This window comes from Rhodnius prolixus, unplaced genomic scaffold (genome assembly GCF_049639745.1).
Source record: "Rhodnius prolixus isolate KJV_2025 unplaced genomic scaffold, Rpr scaffold_2, whole genome shotgun sequence".
Classification (NCBI taxonomy): domain Eukaryota; kingdom Metazoa; phylum Arthropoda; class Insecta; order Hemiptera; family Reduviidae; genus Rhodnius; species Rhodnius prolixus.
In genome coordinates, this window is record NW_027411592.1 from 12,549,488 (window position 1) to 12,561,491 (window position 12,004).

A 12,004-nucleotide genomic window follows, 5' to 3' on the forward strand; every position below is an offset into this window, starting at 1 on the left:
AAAGGGCTAATTATATTCTTGAATACTACACGCAAAACTGAAAATATAAATTATAGAATACATTTTCAGCCTGCCAGACGCTGAAAAACCATTCAAAGTCTCACATGAAAGAAGTAGTCTGGTTTGGTAAATCCATCAAGATAATAAAACAAAAAAAATGTAAAAAATATGCGTGAACCGAAAGACTCCAGAAATAATTTGAAAATAAAGTGAGTCTAAGAAAGGTTTTCCTACTTAGAAACATCCATAATTTTTTGGTAGTTAATTCGATATTTTGCATTTTTAATTGAGGCCTGCAGCGTAGACTGCAAACAAATCTTCAAAATTATTTCTTTTTGAGAAAAAAATATCGTATGTCCAAGTATAATATACCGTGAATTGAAGCACTAAGCATAAATTTGAGCATTGTAGAAAATGTGTAAATGTGAGGAGAAAGAGAATAGAGAGTTCCTTTCTATTTTTTACATTAAAACAAACAATTGAAGCACAAGCAGATCCGAAATTGTGAATGGATATATACCGGGCCGTTATGATATACGGAGCAACTGTCTTGTTATTTTGTGCTTAAATGAAGAAGCCTCCTTCTCCGTTCAATGGTGGGGGCGAAGTTACAAGAATAGTGTGGGCGTGCTTCTCAGATGCAGTCTCTTCATCACTATCGGTGTTAACATGTCTTATCTCCTCATATTGGTGGTTTTCTATGTCGCTAACAGTGGTATTTATTGCAACCCTTCAAGTATTAAGGAGCTTCATGTTGGAATCGGCCAACAAATAAGCTTTTCCTTGTCAAAATATATAGATTTACCTTCCCCAACATGTTTTGGTCTTGTACTCACCTCTGATAGTGCTAATAATTACGTGGGTACTGTAAGACCCAGAAGATTTTCTTGTAATAATGACAGACTAACTTATACACACTATGGTAGAGAACATCCTAAAGAGCACAGTGTAAAGTTTTTACTCAATACTGGAACTTTTATTAAACGAGCAGTTTTGCACATAAGATTCTTTATCGCAAATAGTACTAATTTGTTTGTTCAACCACTATTATTACAAAATGCTGGAGATTCTATTCGTATGAATAAGAAGCACTTTCAGTATACTGGCCACAATTTCTGTCAAGTACTGGTAGCTAGGCCGCCAAGGCATGGTGCTTTACTGCTCGCCAAGCCCGATGTTTGGGAATACTCTTGCAAGCAAATAGCCACTGGTGCTCTTACCTACAAACATTTTAGATATGGCCATGATATTGACGACTTTTTATTCAAGATAACTCTTGCGAATTTCACCATTCATCAACAGGTAATCAAATTCAATAATATCTAGCTTAAGGTCTTATACTTTAACTTTTTACTTGTCTTTTAAAGGTGGTCACAAAGGAACATTAGAAAACGTAAAATACATACCTTATTCTCATATTTTTAATATATCAAAAATTGGTTTTTATAGCGATACGAGATTATGGTCAATTTGTGTTTATATTTATATTATATTTACTACAATAAAATAAGTAGCAAAATTTGGTAAATAATCAATGGTATCATTCGTTATTAGTGTTTTTAGAAGTCGAAATTCACACTGTTTTATTAAATTTCTGAATGAAATGTAATTCAACTGTGGGCTTAGCTTAAAACAGAAAAATGTATTTTGTGACATAGTTTATAATTGATTTAAGATTGTAACAGACCTTCTACACTAATTTTTTGATACGCTTTGAGCGTCCCTACAAGAATATTTAAATTTGCTATACATAAGCTTTGGATAATTCAGCCATTTCGTTTCGACAATCGAATATGAACAAGCCTTAATGAAGAAAGGAAAGTAGCGTCCAATGTTTGAAATAGTCTTGGCGGTTAGGTAATCTAAAAAGTGCTCGCTCTTGGTAGGTTGCTGGGAATAGTTCGTCTCACCAGGACTTATCGTATTTTTCCTACAGATTAGAAAATATAGATGTAATTCGTTTTGTTTCTCACATGTTCGCGTTTATCAAAGAGCACATACATCTGATGATAAGAAACTCCAGGCGCCCCAATTTATTATTTTGTTAACTTACATTCCGCAGTGGCTGGGTAGGAACCGATAGCTCACATTGCAAAGTAGCTTTCCGTTAGCTTTTCTTCTGTTTTCCTCAAGCATAGAAAGCTAAATCTACCAAATAATAGATTTAGAATCAATTAAGAATTACACACATTTTTTTTTTATGGTAAGGTTCTTTGCTCTAACAATGTATAGAGTTTCTGCGCCATAATTTGATGTTTCAGGAAAAGGTCCTTGCTTCTATAGGAGAATACACAATAGGCAAGTGATTCTTCGCTTTCACCATCTGTGATTTTCAGCCCTTCTTAAATATGCAGAAGCTTTCAGTAATATAACTAACGCTACATTACCTCGCTGATGGATGAGTTATGAACCGAATCTGACCAAGATTATCCGTTAAGCATTCTTTTGGAAATTTTCATTGAATCGTAAAAAAATGGAGACAAATTTTCTGGCAACTTATTTTATTTTTGAGCCATAAGCATTTATTTTTGTGTGCTTTGTGCTTAACGCTTTTGAAGATTTGTTAAAAGAGTTGTTCTAACCAAAAAAATTATTCCGGAACTATTTTTTTGAGGTAAACCTTGGAGAATTTATGCTTGTAAAGAACCAAGAATATCTTTAATACATTCGGAAACTTGTTCTAATTAGTCTTCTAATTAAACGAATCCAGATTATAATTACTATTTGAAGTCCTTAATTATATATCGTTTAATTCTAAAATACTATTTAAAATTGATACTTCTCCAGAATACTCGTATTCTCCATAAGTCTTTTTGACTTTTTCTCACTCCAAGTTAGAGGAAGTACGATGATTGTACCCAATTTTTTACATTGAACTTTCAACCGAAATAAATGTAATAAAAGATTTCTTGTGCCTAAAAAAGTTGTTTTATAAAATATGGTTTAATGTGTGCGGTTAAGCGTACTATCTCAAAAACTAAAAATTACAGAATCTTTAAACTTTACTTTCTATTGATGTCTCGGATTCTACAGTTTTGGCCGAAATGCGATTTTAATGAAACATTTTATAGATTTTTCTGAAATATGAATAAATTTTCTTTAAAATTCTGATGAAATTTTAACACCTAAATGTGTAACACTTTATTTGAAACATTTCCCTATGGAAATTTATTTTGGAAGTTCTACATCAAACCCTTCGTTGCAATAATGTGCACTTTATCAGTTATTAAAAGTATCCGACAGTTGTATAAGGGTTGATCATCAAAAACTGCACGAAAAAGCGTAACGTTGAAAAACACCCAACTTTGACAATTTTTTTCTCCTCTTCTATAAAAGATAAAATTCCCAAATTTTCGTCAAAATATAGGGCAAATCCTCCTTTAAAACTGTAATTTTTTTGCAACAACCTAGATTTGATAGATTTTGAGAAAAAAGATACAATATAATATTAAAGGACAGTAGAAGCACAGATAGAATTCTGGTTAGAAGAATTTAATTGGATCTATTAATAAGATAAACTGAAAGTGCGACTTTCAAAATAGTTTTTATTGTTTTATTTTAATTGCTCTAGCGACATTTATTAAATTTAGAACATCTTACTTTCAACTACATAGCTCGGCTTGCAAATGTGGTATTAGAAATTCCTTTTCATAATTACCGGGATGCAGTGTCATTTGAAAAACGAAAATTCAAACGATATTTGTTTTAGGATATTACTAGGTGTACGGAACCAAAAGTTTAGTTTATTCTGGTCAACTGCCTCAATAATTATATTAACCATCGATGTAAAGCCTGAAATTAAATTAATTTGTATTTATTGCTTCTATCATTAGATTATTTTAAACATACGAGTGGCAATATTAGCTCTTTCTTAAAAGCGAGAATGATTGAACGGTTTCATTAATCAAATAATGAGACTGAGATCACAACAGTTCGAAGACAATAATTTGTAGGAGGAAGTATCGCAAAAGCATCAACTTTTCAAATGACAAATTTTATTCGTATTTAAGGGATACGTAACGTAACAGTGTATGTAAGTATAAAAGAATATCTTGAACGTTTTTTTTGTGTGTGTGTTTTCTAAGAAATTGGTTACTTGCCCGTAAAATTTAGTTTAAGGAGTTTCCAGAGAATTGGTTCTAGGATATTCCTCTAAAAGTGTTATTTCAAATACTGAGAGCTGCATTAAAACAAACCATCGAGCATTGATTACTCTCTGAAAAAGAGCATTGCATATGACATTTTTTGTATTAATTTGCTAGCCACTTTTCGAGAGAGCAAACTACAGGGTCTCTTCGAGCTGTTATAGCCTTTTTTTCAGTTCGATACTTTATCTTCTTGTGGAGAATTTTGCTTACTTGCTGTAATTCATTTCACTATAATGTATGAACGAAGCACCTCTTATTGCTCTGCAATCTGAAAGTATTTCGTAAAAATTCAAGTAATTTAAAATTTAGAGAATTGCAATGTGAGGCAGCGCCCAGATTTAGTAGAGACATGGCGTCTGTATTTTCTTATGACTGTGGTAAATAGCTTAAATGAATTAGCGTTCATGATGGTTGAAAAACTATAACGACACTCTTGTAATTCCTGTTACTTTAACTTATAAGAATTTAAGTATTTTTCAAACTCTTAATTATTGAGTCCGTTTAATTCTCATTAACATTATAGTATATTACTCTAAATTTTAACTTAGAGAGAAGTCACCCTAATCCCTACCTAAGCACTACTCTAATAAAACGTACTTTTATAAAAAACTGATTAAAGCAAAACTAATAAATTTATACGGATATACGAAGTTAACGGAAAATCCTAGAGGCATTTCGAGAATTTAGCAAAAAAGTAAACAACTTTTAAATGAAGAAGTACTTCTGGTTGAAGAATTTTCTTCATACTCGATTTCTAGCAACATGGATTCTCTTCGTGTCTGGCCTAATCTCTCTAAAGTTGAATCAGAACAAAAATGCCATGTATTTAATTATTTCTAAATTTTAAAGAAGAAAGAATCACATCTGTATCATAAGATATTTAAATTTACAGCTGGTCCTTTCAATCGGTCATTTATTTCTTTCCTCAGTTTGCCACCTTCACTGGCATGAGAGACAATATACTTGTAAACAGTATTCTTAGCTCCCAAATCGTAATTTCTTTTGCAATAACCATAATCTTCATTTTGACGATATTAATATTCAAACCAATTATTGAGATTGTGCTAGTGATTATCACCACTATAGTGATATAGTGAATGAATTAGTAAATGAAATGCCATCAGAAAATCAACCTACGGGACGGACTGTTTTCAAGTTTCCAAATCCATCTTGTGTGTTTCTGCATTTTTTTTGTTGCATTCTTTCTCTCAACACACTGTCCAATATGATGACAAATAAGAAGTCGTCTCAGACATCATCTTGTCTGACTACTGACTACTTCTTTTCATTCTAAATTTTCTAAATTCAGAAACCCCATGCTCTGCCAGAGATTTCTACAATGAATTTTATATAACCCTGTCAAAGGACTTTTGCGATCAAAGAAATGAAAATGAAATGTAGTTTCTTATTATTTATTCAATTTTCTTTTCCGTTTCTTTAATCATGTTATAAATTTGATATTGTCAAAAAGAAAGAAAGATAATTTACACCTGAAGTTAGGCCTGTGCAGGCTAATGTATCATTGAAAAAGGTTTAACTGAAAATGAACCCGGTAAGGTTTGAACCCTTTATGTGCGTTTATTTCACATGTTACCAAATCTGAAATTGTTAACAGACAAAACTGAAGGATTTCGCCCAAGTTCTCCATGAGTGCCAATTCCTTCTCTATATTCTTGAGAACTGCTGCGTTTTGTGCTGTCCGAATCCCCAAATGAGTTGTGGCATAATCTTTTTCCTTACCCAAAGTTCTTTGTGAGCGGTAAACAAAGTTTTCCTTATCATCTAATGATCATCTTCATTAGAACTGCGCCATATTCATCGCAGTTTGTTTCCTTTTGTTCTAAATTACATCTTACATTTATGAAGTTCCAACTTTTTATTCTTTTTAACTAACTGTCTCTACTAATATTATAACTTCCGATGAAGGCCCTGCCTTTAAACCATTGCTTGTTTTCATTGATTTGTCTTATTTGTCATCTTATTACTTTGCTGAATAAAATTTTGAAAACAAATCATTTCTTAAATTATGGATAATATTTAGGTATCACATCAAATTTTTTTAAAATGAGCGTGTTTAAATTTTTATTGTATTTTCCTTGAACAATTACAGTACAAAATATTTCTAAAATCAAACTTATTTTTTTATAAGTAACAATATGCTTACATGAACCAATGCAAGCTCACCTAGGAATTAACTTAAATATAAGCACATAAAAAAGGAACTCTATGTGCACAATAAGTTTGAATATTTTAATTGCATTAAAATAAATTTTCATTTGTATTCTGCATTTTAATAATTTTAGTTGTCTGACTAAACAATTTTGCCGATGTTGTTTAAAGATGGAAGAACTCCTACGCAAACTAAAGACAATTTACACACGATCAAAGTTTACCCTTCAGAACGTGTACATTTCAAGCCAAAAATCCATTATTATCATAAATAGTCAATTAATCAATTTGTTTTGTTGTTCGCCCTTTGACAGTTAATTTATGTTTACTCAAATTATAAAGCTTATTGATTTGTATTTTTTTTTTCTTACAATCTTAAAAAAATGTTGATACCTGTAAAAAGGTTTCTTAAACCATTCATTTGGTGTTTTTAAATTAATATAAAGGATTTCATAAGTTTTGCTTGAACTTTCGTAGCTGTAAATCTCAACTGTTCATCATTAGTTATTACTAAAGATTTTTTTGTGTTACTCTCAAAGCCTCTAAATAATGAATCAGAATGAGTTTTAAGACAACTAGTCATTTGATAGACCTTATCTGGATTGATGCTTTAAATAATATTATCAAATTCTTACTCTTACGCCCTGACATATGATTACTTGTATTTCATTAAAAATGCATTTTTTTAGTTGCTCCTACAACACTGACTCTGAAGAAAGCCACAATGAATGTTTTCGTTCGCAGCGTGACTTTATATCACATTCTATTTCCCTTTATCTAATTCAATCTAGCTTCAAAATATATTTGCTTCTTATTTCACTGGAGGAATTTTTAAAAAATAACTTCGATCTTCCTCCTACCTATGGATTCTAGGAAATACTATATTTTCTGCTATGTGCTATGTTTTCTGTAAGTCGAGAGTTCCCAACTACCACAGCATGACTAAATAAGGATATCGTTTAAGAATGTATGGGAAGAATGAGGGCAGAGATGTCCAAGGGACTAACTACAAATATTTTCTAAATTCAATAGTGTTAGATTACTTATGAATCCCACTCTTCCCTCATTTAAAATTGGAAGATCCTCAAACTTATTCGGTTGTTATGAATGTTTTGCTGGCATTGTTATGTTAAGCGTTTATTTTGAATGAAATATCTATGTAATACCTTGTTGTTTATTGATTATAGGAAAAGTTGTTTTTATTTTTAAAAATAATGTGGTTTTTTGGGGAGTAGTAACATTTATCCATGCATATATTAGCTGTGCTGGTTCCGTTCGTCCTTTTATATTCCAGATATAAATATCAAGGTGAAACATTTATGAAGGAGGATTTCGAGCGCTGAAACATCTTAAATGAATTATTTATTGAAGTGGTTCAATACACAAAAAATTGTTCTTAAATGCTGGGGAATAGTATTAACAAAAAGTACGTTTTCGTTCATTCATTTTTCAATACGCAGATGAAAGTTTTTGCGAAAGGCGGATTGGCCAATACTCCACCACATCCAGTCAACGTGACCAATCTATATTGGCTTAAATCCATAGACGATACCACAGCTTCAGTTAGACTTCTTTACTCAATAGTGAGACATTCGAGAAGCGTTAATTTGTTGTCTTCCTTTTCTGGAAGCGCCATTACAACTTTTTTTCAAGGAGATTTACCCGGATCGCTAGTGTTCCATTCTCTAAAAGATGTCAATGCTACTATACGAATTCAGGTAAGAAAATGTGTTACATTTGCTTTGTTTCAGTACAATTAATAAGAACTATGCCAAAAAACAAACATTGTTGAAGGTTATGGATGATGAAGAAGCTGTGACTATATTTGAGACGCCTATAACGATTAATTACCTGTCCAGACAGTTTATGCAAAGCAGTATTTCAGGAGTAACTGTTCAGGAAGGTAGTTCAACTCGATTAAGTAATTTTCCAAAATTAAAACATGCCGAAAAATGCAATATCAGCCTTTATAAAAACGGTCCTAAACTAGGAAAAATTCTAGTAAATGGTTGGTCTTCAAACACTTTTACTTTGGAGAACGTTTTATCAGGTCAGTTTATAAAATACAATCTTGCGAGCGCTTAAATAAATTAAGTTCAAATCGCTGCTAAAATAGCTGTCTTTAAAAGTGATATAGCATCAATTATATCTTTGGAAAGTTAACATTTCTGGACTAACTTCTTTGGAATACATTGTTTTCACAGGAGCCGTTTATTATGAGAACACCAGACACGGTGAATGGGATCCTCTATTTATGAAAATCGAATATAAAAAACAAAGTGTTGACGTAGTGTATCCAATAGCTATATTTACTTTCGATAGTAGGCACCCAGTTATAAAGGCTGGAAAATCATTGACTGTTCGACAGAATGAACTCAATCTTGCATCTCTATTGGTCAATGATCTGGATAGTGCGGCTGATGAAATTAATTTCCGATTAGAAGATATAATCTATGGAACCATATTTTTTAGGTAGGTGTTTTTTTAACAATAATAATTCGCCCAATAGAGATTAGTAGTTTCCTTTAAACTGGAATGTTCTTTTGCATAATATTTTCCATGAATCTTATAAATAGGAAGATAGGAATCTTATAAAAAGATGAGTGGGTATTTGAAGATTATTGTTTAATTTATATTTTCTTCTTGACTTATCTTATTAAGTACGTTACAAAGTGTAGCTAAGTTCTGACAAACTGAGGACCTACAGAGTTTGTACAAAGAAGTTGTGCTTTATTAGGTGTGTGTTGAAAAGAATAGTCTTGGGGTTTTTGCCTTCTAGTAAAACCTGGAGACAGCAGAGATCAAAACAACCTTAACTTTGAACGGGCAAGCACTTTATATTGAATACAGTATCAGTTCAGTATTTGTTTATATTTAATTTTTATGATGGAAATAAATAACGAAGGTTATACTTACCAACTTTTTCTAAGTGTGTAGCATATTGATAATTTGCACAATAAACATTTGGCATGAACAGTCAAGCGAGTTATGCCATTGCCTACATTTTTTTTGCTTTTGCGGGATATTCGTTCCCCTAGAAGACTATTCCCTAGCACCTTCAGGTAATGGATCAACTCACCCGCAACGCATATCTAAATGTTCCCAAAACTGTTCTTCAAAATGGTTAGGATTTTTCTAGGGAATATATAATATACAATCCTCTAACTCCGGTAACCTCCGACTAGGCCCTCTAGAGAAATCCCTTAGAAAGCCTGCAATTGAAAATAACCACAAAAATATTTTTGTAAAGGAAAAAATCTTTTATTAAAATTCTCACAAAGCAGTCCTTTTGTTCAAGGGATCTAAAAAGTGGGTAGCGAAATATACATGATTTTTAAGGAAAGCGAAATTCTGATTTTCTTAAAGGAACTGTATTTTCTGCAAGCTGTTGGTGAACGTTTTAAGTTGGCATTTCAAAGTGAAAATTTCCAAAATGTTTTCCTTGAAAAATAGTTAATGGAAACGTTTTTTTAGCGTTTTTTTTAAATAAATGTTTATCTACCAGGAAGAACATTGATGAAGAGATCGCCGTCTCAGAATGGAATCATGTGGATATGTCCGAAGGAAGAATTATATACAGAGTTACCGTAAGACCTAAAGGTGGTGGAACAGATGTTATTAAATTGAAACTGTCCGATTCTGCAGTACCATCTAATGTTTCTCCCGTACAACACATTAAAGTAATTTTAAAATTGATTTTTTAATTGTGCTTAATATATTTGAAAATAAATAATTCTGAAATATGTTAAAGGCATGAGCGCCAAGCCTTACATTAATATTAATCTGTTTGCTTTTCTGGTTTCGTTATTGTTTCATAATTTTGATTCAAAAGCTCCAAAAACTTTCCAAATTCTCCTTAAAACGTCAGAATATATTAATAATTAATAGTATTCTCAGTTTGCTATAATTAATTAATTAATTTGCATGTTGATAACATGGCTAGTTAACGCCGTTTCTTCAACATTAATTCCTTCATTCAGATTATTTCCCAACTACTTATTTTCATAAAGGTTTAAAAGTTTCATTCTGTAAACGAAGAATTTACTGATTGGATTTAATTCTTTTACTGCGTCGTACTACCAGTTTATTTTCTATTAATCCGCTCTTTCAGCGCACAAGTTGCCCATTTGCTCCTTTTATATATACTCTTCCTAAAGGAGTACCATAATATATTAGTAGTTAATGCTAAGGATGTTCAGTAGTAAGCCTACCCAAAAGATGTAGGTTTCAATTATTATAATGAGCTTTTGAACGTTCACAAGAGGACAAATTGCCGGCAGTTTAGTTTCTCGGTTTCGGCCGAATTCAGTAAGACGGAAATACGTTGTACTGATTTATTATTTCTACCATTTTCTTGTAAACGACTCCAACGTTTCTTCAACCTTGTTTGCTTGTTCCTAGTCTCTTCACTAATTAAATCATGTAGATCAATATGCTTTTTTTAGTAACTATTTCAATAGTTTCAACTAATGCAAATAATTAGAAATAATGATAGTTATAAATGTTAATTAATTATTTTGCTTCAGAATTAGTGTGCTCTGTTTGTATATTGGGTTTATTAATTTCTAACTAATATTTTAAGTGAAATGAAAAAATGATGGTTCCCAAGAAGAAATATTTTACCTACATAGCATCGTTTAATCTTTTAGGAAGAATATTTGTGCAATTATTCAAGTTCAAATTTCATTTTTATAGCATTCTGTTGAACACAATGATTTAATAATGTCACTTCTTTTGCTTGTATAACTAAACCCAGTATTTCCTGATTTATTCACCTCAAAAGTGATATCTTCTTTACACTACTTCACATCTAATGAAGTAAATTCGTAGGTGACTATTATGAAAGATGTAGAGCCACCACGTCCAATAACGAATCGTCCTTTACACATTAGCAGGACGGCAACAAGGCTCACTGGTCTTGTTTACAAAGATCTATGGCCATCGCACGAAATAATTTACACTGTTGAAGAAAAACAATTAAAAGGAGATATATGGTTAGAAGATGGCGTCAAAGTGACTAATTTTACTCAATCACAACTAGACAGAGGTCAAGTTTGGTATGAGCCAGCTAGCAATGTGCAAGATACAGATCATAGTATGTACTTTAGTGTAATCGATGGAGATGGAAATATACTTACAGATCAGGTAAATCAAATATTACAATTTATTTGAAAGTGACTCATAACAAAGCGTATTGAAATAAAATAATTTAATGCTTTTAGAATTAATTATTAATTTAAGTATTAATTAAGTAATTGGGTTAGTGTAGACGTCTTTTACATGATTATTCAAAATGAGGTGAAACAAACCCCTGCGCAATTTAATACTGACTGAGACAGTAAAGTGGCTGGTGGGTTACGGTTAATCTAAGCCTAAGTAAACACACAACATCATACACAGGTGTTCGTGCGGACGTTTGCATGAATGTTACAGCTTTCAGTGAAAGTGTGAAAGGCTGAGGTGCCTGCAGTGATGTCCTCAAGCTCCTTGAAGAAGTGCTAATTGTCTTCATACTTCCAGGGAGGGACAAGATTCCCATAACTTCTCTAAATTCCATAACTTAATGGTACGGATCGACATACATCCTTGTCGTTTGGAATTTTAATAGAGTAATCTTCTATTTAGAATCATATCTCACAACCCAATGTCAGGCTCAGATTTAGTTTTTTTTTGTGCCAACTAAAATG

At 31.9% G+C, this 12,004-nt stretch overlaps 1 protein-coding gene across 1 annotated transcript in view; it reads left to right on the forward strand.

Moving 5' to 3' along the window:
• The first annotated feature begins 7,729 nt into the window (after positions 1 to 7,729).
• LOC141450182 (FRAS1-related extracellular matrix protein 2-like) overlaps positions 7,730 to 12,004 on the forward strand; it is a 37,293-nt gene continuing 33,018 nt past the window's right edge. The window contains exons 1-5 of the mRNA XM_074120337.1: positions 7,730 to 8,035; positions 8,112 to 8,367; positions 8,477 to 8,789; positions 9,823 to 9,997; positions 11,148 to 11,462. Coding sequence (XP_073976438.1) covers positions 7,778 to 8,035; positions 8,112 to 8,367; positions 8,477 to 8,789; positions 9,823 to 9,997; positions 11,148 to 11,462 — 1,317 coding nt within the window. The 5' untranslated portion in view covers positions 7,730 to 7,777. The remainder of the gene's footprint in view (positions 8,036 to 8,111; positions 8,368 to 8,476; positions 8,790 to 9,822; positions 9,998 to 11,147; positions 11,463 to 12,004) is intronic.